Source organism: Pogona vitticeps, chromosome 4 (assembly GCF_051106095.1).
Source record: "Pogona vitticeps strain Pit_001003342236 chromosome 4, PviZW2.1, whole genome shotgun sequence".
Taxonomy (NCBI): Eukaryota; Metazoa; Chordata; class Lepidosauria; order Squamata; family Agamidae; genus Pogona; species Pogona vitticeps.
Window position 1 is genome coordinate 118,759,767 of NC_135786.1, and position 18,161 is coordinate 118,777,927.

The following is an 18,161-nucleotide window of genomic DNA, read 5'->3' on the forward strand; positions in this document are numbered from 1 at the left end:
ACGGGAGGCAGTGGAAGATAGGAGGGCCTGGCGTGCTCTGGTCCATGGGGTCACGAAGAGTCGGACATGACTAAACGACTAAACAACAACGACGAGTACTGTGCCCAGTGTTGATCTGCTGTGCTCGGTCCTGGATGATCACACCTGTAGCAGACTTCAAGGGAGCAGATTTCTTCTGTATTGGACCTAAAGCCTGCTTGATATCGTCATACATTCCCTTGATGTTACCTGTGTCCGCTGCTATCTGTATCTGAGAGCAGAGCTGAAGCCAATAATCATTGGAACATCTCCTGGCAGTCTGTTGGACTTGGCCACGAGCAGCTCGAAAAGCCTGCAAGTTGTACTCACTAGGACAGGCTTTGTATGCTGCTAGAGCTCTCCTCTTATCCTCGATGGCTAGAATCAACTCCTCCGAATGGGCTTCGAACTAGTTGGCCTTCTTTTTGGTCTTCTTGCCAAATGTGGACAAGGCAGTGTTATAAACAGCGTTCTTGAAATGTTCCCATCGTTCAGGTGCATTTGCATCAGCCGGGCCTGGAAGGGTTTCCTGAAGTGCTTGGGCAAATTCCTCCACTTTTCTTTGATTGTGAATCTTGTTGATGTCAATGCGTGGTCTTCCTTCCTTTTTTGTGTGATACAATCTCTTTGTTCACAGTTTTACTCTGCTACACACCAGGGAGTGATCGGTATCACAATCAGCACTCTGGTAACTGTGTGTGATCGTAATACTAGGAAGGCTAGAACGTCTAGTGAGGATCAAATCGAGCTGATGCCAATGCTTCAATCTTGGATGTCTCCAGGAAACTCTGTGTTGAGGCTTTGTATTAAAGAATGTGTTGGTGACACAAAGACCACAATAACAGCAAAACTCCAGCAAGCGTTGGCCATTTTCATTTATTTTCCCAATGCCAAAACAGCCTAGACAGGTGGGCCAAGAGTTGTGATCAGCACCAACTCTAGCGTTAAAGTCTCTGAGAATGAATAGTGGCTCTCTCTCAGGGACTTTTTTGATAGTAGCTGCCAGATAGTCATAGAATTTGTCTTTGACTTCTGTTGTGGACAACAGTTTTGATGCATATGCACTGATGAGGGTTACTGGTCCTGCTGATAAGTGGAGCTGCAGAGACAGAATTATTTCACTCCCCACAGTAGGTGGAATAATGCATCTCAGGAGAGTATTTCTGACCACAAAGTCAACACCATATTCCCTGGTCTCATTCAGTGGTTTTCCCTGCCAGAAGAATGAGAAGTTTTTTTCTTTGACAGATCTCGTCTCTTGAAGGGCAACCATGTCCATCTGCAATCTACTCAGTTCCATGTCAGTGACTGCTGTCTTGCACACGTCATCTATTTCCTGCAGGTTGTCAGAAAAGCCAGGGGTCATTGTCTGAACATTCCAGGTGCCCAACTTTAGGGCAGAAGTTTTCTTTTGATTGTTGAATGGTGTAGGGTTATCGATCTGCTTGTCGGCTTTCACCCTACCTAGTGAGGTGCAGTGACCTCTCCCACCATCAGAAGTAGCCCCTGGCATCATGCTCTACATCAATCGAGCAAAGACCTATAACCAGTAACTGCTAGTTCCTGTGTTATTTCAACACTGTATGTGAAGCTGGAGTGTCTCTCCAGAGCACAAAGCCTGGGTAGAATAATATGGAGGATAGGCTATTACCCAAGCAGCAAATCCCCCCTCTCCACGTCACTGAAATAGCACAATGGAAAGGCAAGAGTCAATACAACTGGTTCCAGTGACGTCACAGGAGTTGCCAGAATGACACGAACTGCCTCTGGGTCTCCTGCTCCGGATTTTGCCTTGAGGTTATCTCCTGAAGCCTTTTCCATCAGTGGATATAGCCACAAGGCAGTGGAGGTTTGAAATCAGAGTTTTCCTTCTCCTAGATGGGCTGCCTTCCATAGCTGACGAGCCCCACCTATCCGCCCTGCTCCCTAATAGTGCGGAAGTATGATCCTACTCCTAAAACATTCCTGCCCCCAGGTGTATGAAATGCTATTTGGCTTTCCTATTTAGCAGATTAGAGTCAAAAATAGAACCAGAGTGGCGCGCGCTTCTGCTGGCACTAATTTAAAGCCAAAGCCAATGCCTAAACCAATGTGTTGAAAAGGGGTAGAAATAATAGGTAAAGGGCATAGCTGAGTTTTTGTTTTGTCGTCACTATTCCCTTGCCTATGACACACGTCACACCTCTTACTAAATTCCTTTATCTGCTTCCCCATTTCAGGCCAGTGAAAATTCTGAGCTATTCTTTGTTTAGTTCTTGTAATGCCTAAATGAGCAGAAAAGGTGTCCCTTGTGTCCCCTCTCCATTATTTTCTCTCGACATTTGAAAGGAATTATTAATTGCTTATGAAGGCTTTCTCCTCCCCTCCTGGGATTCACTAAAATCTCCCTATATAATAGGTCTTTTTCTATAAAGTATCTTTCCGGTTTCTAAGGGTTAACGGTCCTTCACTAACTTTCTTAAAGTATTGCTCCAGTATAGAAACTTTTTGTTCTTTTGTAAATGTATTCTCTTTGGGATTTCTAATAGGTATTACCTCAGCTGTCTCATCATATTCTCTCCTTATTTCTGTAGGAAATTCATGTTTTTTCTCCGCTGCTAATTTTCTTTCTGGGAACGCCTCTGTACTAAAACACTTTTAACATGCTCAGAGAGATCTATCCCTATTAAACATGGTGCTGGTAATCAATAAGCTATTCCTGCTTTCCACATCCCTTGCCACCCTTGATATTTTATTGGTACTTCAGCCACTGATAGAGTAACTACCTCTGATTCAATTCTCTTAACCATCAGGCTTTCACCTTTCAATATGTATTCCTGAGGGATTATGTCTGGATGGCATAAAGTCACCTGAGAGCATGAATATTTCAGAGCCATAAATTTAGTCTCATTTATATAAATACATTTATATAATATAAATATATTCATATAAATATAAATATAAAAGGGACGTGGTGGCGCTGCGGGCTAAACCGCAGAAGCCTGTGCTGCAGGGTCAGAAGACCAAGCAGTCGTAAGATCAAATCCACGCGACGGAGTGAGCTCCCGTCGCTTGTCCCAGCTCCCGCCAAACTAGCGGTTCGAAAGCATGCAAATGCAAGTAGATAAATAGGGACCACCTCGGTGGGAAGGTAACAGCGTTCCGTGTCTAAGTCGCACTGGCCATGTGACCACGGAAGATTGTCTTCGGACAAAACACTGGCTCTATGGCTTGGAAACGGGGATGAGCACGGCCCCCTAGAGTCGAACACGACTGGACAAAAATTGTCAAGGGGAACCTTTACCTTTACCTATATAAATACTATCCCCAGAACTTTTAAAAAGCTCCTGATTAATTTCGACTAGATAACAATGAAGAACTTCTGCTTCTGCAAGTTATTCTTCTCATTGTTCTTGGCTCTCAGCTCTAGGAGTAACAGTAACTGGAGTTGCTATGGCTCCTGGTTCTACTGTCCCTGTGGTAACTTTGTTTTGCTGCACACAGTATACTACTTTAGGCTTAGGCAAATTTCTTTTTTGTTGCCCAAACTCCATATTCTTAGCACGTTGAGCTATGAAGTGTCCTTTTTCTCCACAGCCAAGGCAAGATCTAAAGTTCTTCTGTTCAAAAGTAGGGTTTCCTCCCCTTTCCTTCCCAGTTCTTATATCTTGATTGGCTCTACTCTGAGGGCTTGCCTGCCAAATGGCTTCCAACCGCCTGTCAGTTCTTAAGGGGTCCCCTGGGATCATTTTTTTCCCTGTCATCCCCAGCTCTCCTTCCAATTTTTACCTCAGAAAAATTTGGGTGTCATATATTGGTAATAAAGTCAGTGATTTTGCCTGCCTCCTGAACCTGTTTTGGGCTTTTTATCTCTCATTAAGTACCTTTTCCCGCCAACCTAGCGGTTCGAAAGCATGCAAATGCAAGTAGATAAATAGGGACCACCTCGGTGGGAAGGTAACAGCGTTCCGTGTCTAAGTCGCACTGGCCATGTGACCACGGAAGATTGTCTTCGGACAAACACTGGCTCTATGGCTTGGAAGCGGGGATGAGCACCGCCCCCTAGAGTCGAACACGACTGGACAAAAATTGTCAAGGGGAACCTTTACCTTAACCTTTACCTTTTTAAGTACCTCAGGTCTCCTGGTAGAAGTGAATAAAATTGTTCTAGCCCCATAATATTCTTGAGGTCTTGCAGTGTCTCAGCCCCCTCCTGTTGCAGCCATTTTTCCAGATATTTTATCAAATTTGCCCCTAACTGGGGATTCCTCAGGCTGTTTGGTCAATGCTCTGAACTTCCGCCTTAAATGTTCAGCATTGATTCCAAACCTCGAGAAAACCAACTTTTTGTATTCTACAAGCATGTTAAAAAAATAATAAATGATTCGGGGTAATCACCCTTTCTAAATATGGGGAACCTCTTAAGGTCTGCTTTGGATAAATGTCCCCTCTCAGAATTTTAGTCATTGTTATTATTAGTTTTATTAATTTGGGCTGATAACTCAAATTGTCTTAGTTCTACAGTGGACCCTCTACTTAAGGAATTAATCCGTATTGGAATGGTGGCTGCAAGTCGAAAAGTCTGTAAGTCGAATCTCCATTGACCTACAATGCACTGAAAACCGATTAATCCCATAACCAGTGGTTTTTATTCTATTTTTATTCCATTTTGTTTTTTTTCTGGTCTGTAAGTCGATTCTCTGGCTGCAAGTCGAATCTAAATTTTGCAGCCAGAGAAGTCTGTAACTCGAAAAGTCTGTAAGTCGAGCCGTCTGTAAGTCGAGGGTCCACTGTAGTTGAAATTCCCTCTGTCTTTCCTCAGCCTCAGCCCTAGTTCTTATCTCCAATTCTTTTAATTTAAATTCCTGCTGCAGCTTCCATTTCACCAAATCCTGGGAGGTTAACTCTGTTTCTTCCCTTGAAACATTACCCTCCTGAATTTCTATTTCATCCTCCTGCTCTGAGATTTCCTCCTTGTGAGGTAAATCTTGAGGCTGTGATGATGCTTCCATCACCCCCCTTTTTCCTCGCTTTGTAGGCATGTTTGTTTAAAGCATGTTTGTTTATTCTCTTGAGTCAATCGATAAACCTCAGTTTTTAAAAGAGCACCTTTTTTTCCACTGAGTTAGAGAGTTGCTGTAAGATTATATCTCCCCCTGCTGGCAGCCGTGGTTGCATTACTTTGTTTATATCTCTGGCTCCCAACCAGTCCCTTGGTCTGAGACAAATTTTCTGCATGCCTCTAGCCCCCAAAAGTAACCTGAAATGGTTGTTTTAAACAGTCCCAGCTTTTATGGTTTTAAATTACCTCAGCTTATTCTAACCTTGGCCTCCACTTTGTTCCCTTGGTGTTCTCTCCATAGAGCTTAGAACAAGCTAGCCTACTGGTCCTTTTCCATCTTGAGGTAAACTTTTACCAGAAATTGTTTCCTCAAGAGTCCTTCCTTATCTTAGCCCCCGACCTGCGCTTAGAAGCCTCTCCACTAAGCTTTTCCCGAAAGCTCTAGAGAGTTACCCACTCCGTCCACGACAGATAACCCTGACTAATAGATATTCTCCGCGTTACTGGATTTTATTTGACCCCGCTGCTGGTCACCACTTGTGGAGTTCGCCCTTGTGGCTCCTGTTTTATTTCGTCCTCACAAAGGCTCATACTCCTTCCTCCTCTTCATGCTGCCACCAGATATTAATTCTTTAATATCAATTAAGTACTGGACACTTATGCTGCCAAACACAATCAGTTTATTGAACAGTTTATTGAATCAGTTTATTAATCAGTTGGAAATTGCAGTATAAATCACAGGAAGCGAATAACATATATTAAACAAGGTTGGGTTCATTCAAATCACTCTTTTAACTCTATCTATCTCTGGCCCTCCTGGTCCACTTCCCAAGCCTCCAGATCTCTAACCCTTTTTTCCAGCCCTCCTCTCTTTCACCCAACCCCCTAAACTTTTCTTCTGCCCCCCCCCACCGGTCTCTCTATTGGCTCTCCTGTCAAGGTTCCGCAGTGATGGACAGGTGATGTCTGGGCTATCCGCTACACACCTCCTCCCTTAAAAAGTTGTTTCCTCGGGTAAAACCTATGGTGGTTTACCCTCAGGAACAATGCAGAGCTTTCATGCATGTTATTATCAATTATAAACCACTATATTTTAATCTTATTACTTTATGCATTTAAATAGTATTAACTTTTGCATTTCTAATTACTTTTAAACTTAATTAACATTTATAATGCTTTTAGGCTTTCTTTTCATCATACCTTACATTTCAGCTTTTCTTACCATTTGTTTCTATATACTTACACAATTTTTTTCATTTTAATATGCTTTTTATAGCATTTAATTTTGAACCATTTGCATTTCATTGCATTTGCCTTTTACCATAGTCCTTTCCCCCTTTTTCAGTCTTTGGGTCTTCTTGAAAGGGTATCTGCCAGAACATTTTGAGTCCCTTTCACCCCCACGTATCCCAAAATTAAAGGCTTGAAGCATCAAGGCCCATCTCATTAATTTGTTATTGTTCACTTTTATAGTTCTCAGCCATAATAGTGAGGAATGGTTAGTACACAGGATGAAATGTCTACCCCATATGTATGGCTGGAGTTTCTGAAGTGCCCAAATTATGGCAAAACACTCAAGCTCGATGGTAGATAGATGTTTTTCGCCCACCTGTAGCTTCTTGCTTAGGTACGCCACTGGATGATGGTCTCTGTCGCCATCCTTCTGGCTCAGCATGGCTCCCAACCCAATGTTGGATGTTTTACACTTTCCCATAACTGGGCTTAAGATCATTCCCAGGGCTTGAAAAATCCGCTCATCCACTCGTCTGTGATGAGTGAAAAAATGCTGCTTGATGAGCCACAGCTCCTTCCCTCCTTCTCTCCCTCCTTGCCTCCTTACCCTCAGTCTCTCTCTCTCTCTCTCTGATCCTGTAGTCCTCCCCTCCCCCTTCCTATTGCAAAAGGAAAAACAGCCCTCTTCTCGCGAGAAGAGAGTTCAAGTGGCACATAGATATATAGCTCTGCAAGAGAAAGTGAGTTGTCCCATGCTGGAGAATATGGAGATTCCCTGCTCCCAATTTCAACTGAACGACCTGGCTCCTTAAGAGGCTGGGTCTTTTGCTTTCAGTTTTTTTTTTTTTTTTTTTTTTTTTTTTTTTTTTTTTTGCTGGAGACATTCAAAAGAAAGGCATTCAAAATACAGTGGCATCAAAAAAGGAACTGAAATGTTCCCCAGGGACACTTCAGATGGGTACGGGAGCAATCCTGGCGAACATGTGCTAAAGCTCTAAAATATTCTATGTGTCTATGTGCAAGTGCAGAAAAAGCCCTATTGTGAGCATTCATACAGATCACAAAGAAGAAAACAAAGGCCAGTACAGGTAAATAAAAAAAGTTCAGATGATCCCTAATCAATAGTTCACAATCTATAATGCTTTTTTCTATTAATGCAGGTTAAATTGTATCTCTGTGTCTTGTGTGCATGTATCCTGGCATACACATGTACTGTACCAAGCTGGGGAAAATGCATTCTGCACTGCAATTTCCCCACCGGCTATTTTATCTACCCTTCCATGCTTTTCAGCATGTGGTGTCCATTCCAAAGCTATTTTGGCTGCAGCTGTTGCCTGGACTACTTGGTAACACATGCCATCTGTTTTTCCTTTTTGCTTCAGTCACATTCAGTGCTCTCCTTCACAAGATCATCTCCCACTGCAATTTTTAAAGACAGACAGATAAGTATTCCACCCACTGTGAAGAATGCCCTTCAGTCACTGAAATTCTTTCAAACAGATAATCCTAAAGTCACAGAAACGAATGGAAAAAATGGTGAAACTGATTTGTTTTTTGGTCTTCACTAATGACTACTATTCCATGAGTTTCTTTTGCTCCTTCCCTCGCTACATTGTCACAAGCCGATCTATTTAGCTATACAATGTTGTCCACACAAGCCATGCTATGAAACATTATATAGACCACAATATGCACAACATATTGTTCATTATACCATTTCAGGACAGCTTCTCCCTTAATTAAATTGTAAGCATTTCAGCTTTTAAATTTAAGGAAAGGAAAACTTCCATGTCTTTGTAAAAATATGTTTGGGAGGATTTAGACAATGTCTACTTAACATCTGCACAGGCCGGAGGCATGTTCAGATTTCCTAAAGACTGCTAACACAGAATCCCCATGACCTTAATAATATTTTAATCAAGTTAAAGTAACTGTCTGTATATATGACTCCTGGAATACATGGGGCACAGCTGACTAAACACAACTCCCACAAACCCTCCATTAATTTCAAATGTCCTCATTTGTTGGGTAAAATATGCACAGTCAAATGTTCTTGACAGTCCCATTTGTCAATTCAACAACACACCTCAGTGAGGAAACTATTCCTCCATGCCTCTTATTTTGAAAGTAACAATGCCTATAAGGTGTCATTGAAGATGTTCACAAATGAGAACTTTGTCAAAGAACACAGCAACAACAACAACACACACACGGCAGGTGCTTTAGAAATACTGCTATGATTACTGTAATTTGCAAAATGCTAATTACTAAGATACAAGTACACTTCTTGTCATCCTTCATAACTATAGTTTGTTAGCCATATAATTTACTGATTAACGATGCCTGGAAAGTCAAAATCTGGGGTGGGATGTAAATAATCACTTGCTAGTTCTTAACAGGAAGTCAAAAATATCTGCTTTGCTGCCAGGGGATCAGAGCACCCCTTACCTGTATTTGAGTCCTTTCCAAGTGAGTCACTCAGTGACATCATTTTAGCAAGGGAACACCAAATGTACCAATCCTGAGTATATGAGGAAGAGCTGACCTACAGTTGGGACATACGGGCATCTGTGTCTAACAAATTGTGAGGAACAACAGATAAGAGGGCTCCACAAGGTGACTTGTTACTAAAGGGCACACTGGAAATAACAGTGAAGCACAGACATTTATACCATTCTGCATTTCCACTCTTCAGCCTGTGTGCATGCAATGTTGACGGGTGGCATCTGAGTTTAATACCAGAAAGTGTGCACAGGTGAAGTGAAATGAAGCCTTCCCGGCATTATCGGCAGGGACTTTTATCTCCAATCTGACTTATATTATAATACCAGAAGTAAGCAAGACTGGGGAGACGATCATTTGAAATTCCTGTGTTTGGTGGAGTGAAGCACTGGATGAAGCAGTTTACTATTTAGTTAAGAAGCTTCCTGTACACTTCACAACATTTCAAGGATTATGTTGCACTCACCCACACTTTTTGTGGTTAAAATTAGATGCCACCACACAAATCAGAAGGGAAAGAATATAGAGAAACAAATGTGGTTGTTGATGTCTCCCGTGTTGCATCTAGTTTGGCCCTGCACAGGAGGTCACCTGTGGAAACCATAGTGTTGTAAAAATCAGGCCCTACATACTGATTTACATAGAAAGAGGGCTCTTATGTGAATGAACAAACCACTTCTTGCTATGCCAACTTTGACTCTTGGGCTACAGAACAACAGGATTTATACAATATGCTTTAACTATAGGCCTAGTCCTAAGCACAGATCCTTATTCACTGTTCCCAAAAGCTGGAGGAAACAAAAAGACTATGACAACTGAATCTGTTGTACATATTTGCAAAAGTCAGAAACTTACAAGGCTCAAGCAAAAACAAAAGCACAATCCAGCAGTTGAAACAAGGAATAGGAGTCTTTTAAACTGTTCTTAAAGGATACTATATTATTGACACAGGGTGGGACAAATGGTTATAAATTCCAGAATTCCTCACTAACCTCAAAAGCATACATTTGTACTAATGCTACGGAACAGACTCCTGTTTAAGAAACAGAAATCACTAATTCAAATAACTGAGCTGTCCAGCATTAATTCACAATGTTGTTGCTTCATGGGAACACCCTTAAAAGGCTATCAACTCAGACAATGTTTTGGTATGAAGTTTCTTTAACATGGAACTTTGGTTTTGGCAGACACAACTTACCAAGCTTAGTAGCAACCTCTGGTGGATAGTCAGGAAATTGTCCCTCTGAAGGAACACTCACAGTCCGACGCAGGCAACGCCCTTTGTTAGGCTCTGGCACTTGTTCCTGGCCTCCTTCAGCAGCCATCTGCACATGAAGAGGAAAGACATAGGTGTGCTGTTATTTTCTTTTTTCAACATAAACAGCTGGAAGCTGTTATTGTTATTTATTTATTTTTGCCCAGAAATCCTTTCTCTTGCCCTAAGCATACTGTGCTAACTGCTAGAACTGAACTTCATTTAATAAATGAAATCTGAACCAACTTGCACCTCAGCTTTTATTACAGAAACAAGTGAGCAACTCTGTTACAAAACTGGTTTGTTTCCAGCATTCTCTAGTAAAATCACTGCTGCTTTGCCTAGTATTACTCCCAAGATTATCTACTCACACACACACACATATACATACAGTGGTGCCTCGCATAACGAGCGCCCCGTTTAACGAAGAATCCGCATAGCGATGCGGATTTTGCGATCGGTAATGCGATCACATACCGATGTTCCCTATGGAGAAACATCGCTTTGCGATGTTTCCCCATAGGCCCTTTTTCCCCCAGCTGACTGGCGGGGCTTCCGAAGGACCAGGGGGGAGGGCTCCCCCCCGCAGTCCTTCTCAAGCTCCCGCCTGTCAGCTGGCCGAAAAAGCCGGTGGGTGGCCAGCTCGCTCCTCCCGGGGCAGCAGAGGCAGCGGGGGAAGGGAAAGGGCCGGACGCCTGACTGCCCTTCTCCCGCTCCACCTCCTCTTCTTCCTCCGAGGACGAGGCGGCGGGAGCTCAGCCCAGGGCCGGCAGCGAGCGGTGCTTTAGCCGGCTCGCTCCTCCCAGGGCGGGGGAGGTGACACGGGAAGGGAAAGGGCCGGGTGCCTGGCTCGCCGTCTCTGCCTCCATCTCCTCCCCTTCCTCCAAAGGCCGGCCACCGGCCAGCTTGTTCTTCCCGGGGCTGTGGAGGAAGGAGGAGAGAGGGAACGAGCCCCAGCACTGCCGGGTGCCTGCACGCCCTCCAGGCCTCCATCTCCTCCCCTTCCTCCAAAGGCCAGCCACCAGCCGGTTTGTTCTTCCCGGGGCTGTGGAGGAAGGAAGAAAGAGGGAACGAGCCCCAGCGCGGGAGGAAGGAGGAGGGAACGAGCCCCAGCGCGGCTGGGCGCCTGCACGCCCTCTCTGCCTTCCCCTCTTCCAAAAGCCAAGAGCTCTCGGCTTGCTCTCCCGGCAACAGAGGGGAAGAGAGAAGGGAAGGGGCCCTGCCGCGGCTGGGCGCCTTGCTCCGCCTCCCCCTCTTCCAAAAGCCGAGAGCTCTCGGCTTGCTCTCTCGGCAACGGAGGGGAAGAGAGAAGGGAAGGGGCCCTGGCGCGGCTGGGCGCCTTGCTCCGCCTCCCCCTCTTCCAAAAGCCTAGAGCTCTCGGCTTGCTCTCCAGGCAACGGAGGGGAAGAGAGAAGGGAAGGGACCCTGGCGCAACTGGGCGCCTTGCTCCCCATCTCCTGCTTCACCTCCTCCTCTTCCTCTGGAGCAAGGACCCGCCGGCCAGCTGGGGGGAAATGGCAGCTGACTGGCGGTTCCAAAATGGCCGCCGCTGTTTTCTGGATGGATTCCTCGCTTACCGAGGCGGCGAAAATGGAGGGTCCTCGCTGACCGGTGAGTTTAGGGCCCATTGGAACGCATTAAACAATGTTTAATGCATTCCAATGGGTTTTTGTGTTCCGTTTAGCGATGTTTTCACATAGCGAAGGTTAATCCGGAACGGATTAACCTCGCTATGCAGGGCACCACTGTATACACATACACACACACACACACACTACTAAAACCATATAAAAATCAATGTAACATGGCAGTAATGGGACACAGCACTTGTTATGTATCTAGTATGTTTTCTACCAATGAGGTATGTGGCCCAATTTACAGGTTGCTTCAAATGTACTTTCTGTCCTCAAAGAGCTGAGCAGAGAGGAAAAACACAGTGTGACAGGGCTGAGTGTTCCTTCAGAGTGACAGGGGTTGTGAAACAGCAGCAACCCAGCTATGCACACACCAGCCCCCAAAGGTTGTGGTCGCCACTGATTTAATCTTGACATTTTATGCCTGCCCTCATTGATGGTGTTGTTTTCCAAATTACAGGCCAGATTATAATTGGCTGGCTTCAGAGTTATACATTTGATTCTCAGAGAAGGAGGACTTTGGTAATCACAACTGCCAACCAAGCTATGCATGTAATTCACAGAGATAAAGCCTTTCAGACAGCAAATGATGAAGATCTAAAGAAACTGAATTACACTTGGTCAAGCATCTGTAAAACCAGGCTACTCAATGACCCATAAAGTCACAAACCATAAGGAGCAGACCTAAATTATAAAGTATCCATTCTTGCCAATCTCAATTTTATCTGTTGTCCACACAAACATGCTGTAGCGGGCCACTCTCAAGCCTCTACCAAAACAGGCCTCCAAGAGTGCTCCCTACTATTCTTCACTTGCTGCCACCAACCTATCCTTAGTACTCACAAAGGACAAGTTTTTCTTTCAAACAAATAAAGTGTTTATTGATTTGTACAAAATAAAAAGGGTGAATCACAGGTAATAAATCAAGTCGTTAATCACGTTTCTCAATTACTAGATCACACAGACTTTTCCCTCACTATCTCTCTCAAATCTATCTCACTCTCTCAAATAATTTCTCTCATCTCTCAAACTTCAAAACTCAAAAAACTCTCCTCACACATCACACACAAACCTTATATACAGTAATCCAGCACCTCCCCCTTCTGCACCACCTCCGTCCTCTCATTGGCTGATGTTCCCCTGCCCAGCTGTGACGGACAGGTGAGAGCAGAGCTGTATGCTACACATGCCTTGTTCTTCAGTCTCCATTTTTTAAAAAGGAGACAGAATTCTTCAAGAAAATCTGAGTCTGCTGATGAAGCCTACTTGGAAATATCAATTATTCATTCCTTTGAATTTCAGCTGAGATTTTTATTTCTAGCTGAACAATATCACTACAATGCCTCCAATTCAACTTATGATTCAGGCTATGCATATGATGAATATACAAGTTCCAAATGGTGCAGAATGCGGCAGCCAGACTTCTCAGTGGAGTGAGGAAACACCAACATATCATTCCCACCCTGGCTGCCTTGCATTGGTTGCCCGCATGCTTCCACTTTTGATTTCAAAGTTTTGATGATGACAAACAAAGCCCTAAATGGTTTAGGGCCTCGATACTTGATGGAACGCCTCCTCCCACCTAGATCTACCCGTACCACTCAATCCAGTCAGGAGGGGCAACTGGGCAGCCTAATGCCAAGGGAGGTCCGGAAAGAAAAAACAAGACACCGGGTGTTCTCAGCAGTGGCTCCTTCTCTTTGGAACAAACTCCCTTCTGAGATCCGTTTGGCCCCCTCGCTAGGCATTTTTAAAAACCAACTTAAGACCTGGTTATTCAAACAGGCCTTCCCTCCAGGCACTACTTAAATTTCTTCTTCCCATCTTGAACTATTGTTCTGATTGTATAATTCTGTAAATTTGTTATTATATATTAACTGTTTTTATCTTGTCTGTTGTGAGCCACCCAGAGTAGACAATGTCTAGATGGGTGGCATATAAGTGCAATCAATCAATCAATCAATCAAGATTGCTATGAAAATAGTGAGACAGTAACATGGGATGCTCTGCAGAAGTTGTGACTCCTGGCATCCCTCAGTATCAGCTAATCAAAATAGAAATTAATAAATCAAATTCACCCTGGGAGGGAGGGCCACACATTTCCCATCCTCATACCATTCAACACATTCCCTTTACAATCTTCTGAACTTGCATGGCAAGTGCAGTATCTCCTACTGTACAAGAACTAGCAGGAGCTGCGGTGTTCACAGGTAGTTTTTCCCCCCTATCAGTAAGTTATTGTTCCTTCCGTGTTGGGCTAATGCAATATCCCTGCAAAACAAATGTCACATTGTAAAAAGCTCCCATGGGTGATATCTGCTCAAAAATAAAAGGCCTTTTGTCTAGAAAGGTACATAGAGCTGTTCCTCAATTTTTATCAGAAGCTAACATCACTACTGAGCAATACCTTCAGTTCACAGATACCTCACACAGTTTAACATTTCAAACCAAAGGACTGATATCACTCAGATTCTCCTTTGTGTCGCAGCCAAAACAAATGGCAAATAAATTGTGAAACTAAAATTTTGAAGGATCTTTCATACAGTGGGCCCTTGACTTACAAACAGCCCTATTTACGAACATTCCTACTTACAAACTGCTCTGATGGAAAAATTTTCCCTCGGCTTCCGAATTGAGTTCTAGTTATGAATGGAAAAAAACAGCAGGGGGAAATGGTGGGAAATTCAAACTGTTGGTGGCGAAGAGGCTGCTTCTTTGTAGCTCTTTCGCCCCAACGGTTTGGAAAGGGGAGGCTCAGCCTCCTGGGCTTCCAGAGCTGCTGCAATGGGTTCAACCTAAGGGGCCGGGAATGAGGGCGCGCGGGCGAACCTGAGGCCACCTTCCAGCTTCCTGGGCCGGAGCCCTTATAATGGGGGGGAAGATGGAGGAGAGCTTTCCTTTGGCGCTGTCCCGGGGAGAACTCGGGCGGGTTTCCCTCTTGGCTGCTTTGCCGGACAGCTCCATCCCAAACTTTGCCTACCTTCCACGGCGCACGGGAGAGCCAGCCCTGCCCAAAGTCTTCACCTCCCTGCATGGAGGAATCCCCTGCCCGCACCTCCGACGCCCCTCTTCCTCAGCTCTTCCCTCCAGCTCTGCCACAGCACCTCCGCTCCCTTCCTTGCCCTTTCCTTCCTCGGGATTCCCCTTCTTCACCTCTGCTGCCGGCATTGCCGTGGAATGTGGAAGCGGCGAGGAGGAGCAAAAAGAGAAGCACTCCACCTCCAGGGAAGGGACGCCACCGCTGCGGCCGGAGATGCAAGAGCAGGAGGGCAGCCCCAAGAAGGCACAGAGGGGACACCTCACTGGCTTGCCCTTGCTCTGAAAGAAAAATGCTCCCTTTGTTCTCCAGAGTTGCGGCGTCGCTCTGGTTGCTCGCCACTGCCACCTTGGCTGCAGCCGGGGGGGGGAGTGAGTGAGTGCCATCGGAGGAGGCTTTGGACTGGCAAGGTAGGGCGCTGCTTTTTAAAAACTCTTCTGGGTGGCTTTTACAAGGTGGCTTTCAGGTGGGGGTTATGTTTCTGCTCTTTTTCTTTTCTGGTGATTTTTTGGTTGTTTTTTTTTTTGCAGTCCCAGTCCGGGACTTGCTCTGATGTTTATTTTGGGGTTTGTTTTTGTTTTGCACCCCTGCACCTTCCGGTCTTGCTCTGTTACTGTACTGTATTTGGTTGTTTTTTTTAAACCCCAGTGCCTTCCGACCCAGCATGCTGTGTTCTTTTTATTTTTAGGGGTATTTTTTTCCTTCGGCTGGAACGGATTAATGGGTTTTCAATGCATTCCTATGGAAAAAAATTGGGTCCTATTTACGAACTTTTCGATTTACAAACCTCCTTCCAGAACGGATTAAGTTTGTAAATAGAGGGCACACTGTATAAGCATTTCAAATGCAATGGCATTCATAAAGGTACTTGAAGAATATGCTGCCTGTAGGGAAGATATGAAGGGTTGAAATTAAGCCTCTTTCCCATTCACAATTTTTCTGTTGCAAATTTTTATTCATTTTAAATAGGAGTAGGGGTTGGTGTGTGGATATGGGGAATAAGAAAGGGATGTCATCCTAGGTTAAGATAATGTCCCTCCCATTTAAGCAGTCTCTCATTATCCAAAGTATTTCATTCCTTAATCCATACTAGTACATAATCCCTATAATAAATTTCCCAATCAGGAAGACCAAAGCCCGCCCTTTGTTTAGAGCAGGGGTTTCCAAATTATGCCCCACAGGCCACATCTGGCCTGGCCTGCCTTTTTATCCAGCCCACTGCTGCGTGTTGCAACCCTTCTAAAACCACCTACTGAGCAAGCTGCCTCTCCTGTCTTTGTGATTGGTGGCAGCGGCGAAGGAGTGGATGATGTCGAAGGGGCATTGGAGCATGATGGTGTGGCTGAAGGGTGCTGTTTCGCTGTCTCTGAAATGGCTTTATCCATGACCTTAGCTTGTGAGATGGACTTACAGGCAGGCTCCATGCATGAGCAGATTACCCAGGGTGTGATTCACAGAGGCCACAAAGAACTGTGAGTACTGATCCTGCGGATATGGTGGTCCTAGCAATGGAAAGCCAGCATGCAGGGCCCAGGGCAGGTGCAAGGTCTCTCCCTCCTGGTTGGGGTTTGGCTCTCTTTGCATGGGTCTGTCTTCCCACCTCCCTGCATTTGGACAAGCTGGAGTGCCTCCATGGCTCCTCCATTTGTTTGGGTTTTCTTAATAATTTCAGGCAGTGGATAAGTGAAGCTGTGGGTACTGATCCTGTGCTTACAGTGGTCCTAGCAATTGAAAGCCGACATGCAGTGGGCAGGGAATGGTGCGAGATCTCTCACCAGCAGCACTGGTAAAAGAGCAGCCTCGTGGTGAGGACTCTGGAAGAAGATGGGCTCCTCCCCCCCATCACACAAAGTCCCCTCAAAAACCAACCCAGGGCAGAGACCTGTGTGCTTTGACCTCCCTCACTGGCCACTACATTGAAGGTTCAGTCCCCCTCCGATCTCCTTCACCCACTGTGCTGCCTAATCTGTGGTTCGTTTCCCTGTCTACAGCAGCAGTATCTGCAGCCAGCCAGGCATTGGAGGAGGCTGACCCTCCATGTTGTGCCTGCTCTGCTTGTGTTGAGCGGAGCCCGGCCTGCGAGGAGCACCACTGCAGAGACTGTCGGCCTCGACTCGACCTTTCCCCGTGAGGGGCACTGGATAGTGGTTGAGTCCGGCTGGTGTTTCCTTGCTTGCCTTCCTGCCTGCTGCAGCACCTGAAGCAGGGTTGGGGAAGAGGAGGAGGAGGAGGTGGCGGCGGCAGGAATTGCCCCCCACCTCTCCTGCCAATGATCTTACCTAAAAATATGTGGGCAGAGGAAGGGAGGGAGGAAGAGAAGAAACTTGTTAGAATCCATTTGCCTCCCCCCTTTCCTTTTTGGAGAGATTTCCTTTTCAAGCATAGGTCAAGAAACTAATTCAGGAACTGGAATATTAATGTTAATCATAATAAAAGTTGGCTGCCCTGGTTTCTCACTTGTGCTTTCAGACTGCTTTTAAAACCAACAGTATTCGTTACTTCAGTTTTCTGAGAGGCTGGGTGCCTGTTTCCAGCTAGTGGTAGCAGCGGTACTTTCTGGCCTTTGGTACCTAGACTTTTGGGGACTTGGTGGAAGCCATTCCTCTTTATGCTTGCACTTTGTGTCTGGGAGGGAGTCATGTGGGACTAGTCTTTCTGGGAAAACTGTAGTCTTGTCCCACTCCCCCAACACCATAACCCCTTTCAGCTGCCAGCGGAAGAGAAGCTAAATTGCTGGCCCCTTCAGTGCTCCGTCTCCCTCATGCACCAGCCCTCCCCCACCCCTTGGGCACTGTGCCCCTCTGGCAGAGGACTCCCAAAATGGCATTGTGTGTCAGAGCCACTTTCTGGAAAGTCAGGGAAAGTCAGGGAAATGGAAATTGGTCAGGGAGAGTCAAGGAAATTGATCTGAAGTCAGGGAAAGTCAGGGAAAATGTGATTAAAATATATTCAAGCAGTGGCTTTTTGACCTGCTGCTGCAAGAGTATGATCTGTTCTTGTAGCAACTGGAATACAGAAGTAGCAGGAAACAAGTAAAACTTAATAATACCATTTCCGAGATCCACCTTTGTCCAGCTCCATCCCCAGCAACCAGCTTAATGTGTTTGTGGAGCTCTGTCCCTGCATGATTACCAAGGCCTGCCTGTAGCATTTGCAAAGCAAATATAAACATGGTTTTTGGTCATGCTTGTGTATGGAATGGGTGTTTTGTCTCCTGGTAAACCCAGCACAGAGTTGCAAATGAGTTTCGCTGCTGTTGGACTTCACAGTCAACTAGCACTTTGTACCCCGCACCATGCAAAGTAAATTTTTCAGATGTGATTGCTTGTTCCTGGTGCAATTGCAAAACCGATGTTGCTGCAGTTAATGTTGAAAAAAGCTGATATTAAATCTCTTACTTTGACAAATATTTTTGCAGTTGAGACATGTGTAGTTGTAGAG

At 45.1% G+C, this 18,161-nt stretch overlaps 1 protein-coding gene across 8 annotated transcripts in view; it reads right to left on the minus strand.

Annotated features, from left to right (window-relative positions):
* RASAL2 (RAS protein activator like 2) overlaps nucleotides 1-18,161 on the minus strand; it is a 566,253-nt gene that overhangs the window by 364,800 nt on the left and 183,292 nt on the right. For all 8 annotated transcript variants that reach the window (XM_072998184.2, XM_078392382.1, XM_072998190.2 and 5 more), the window contains one exon: nucleotides 9,993-10,119. In XM_072998184.2, coding sequence (XP_072854285.1) covers nucleotides 9,993-10,119 — 127 coding nt within the window. The remainder of the gene's footprint in view (nucleotides 1-9,992; nucleotides 10,120-18,161) is intronic.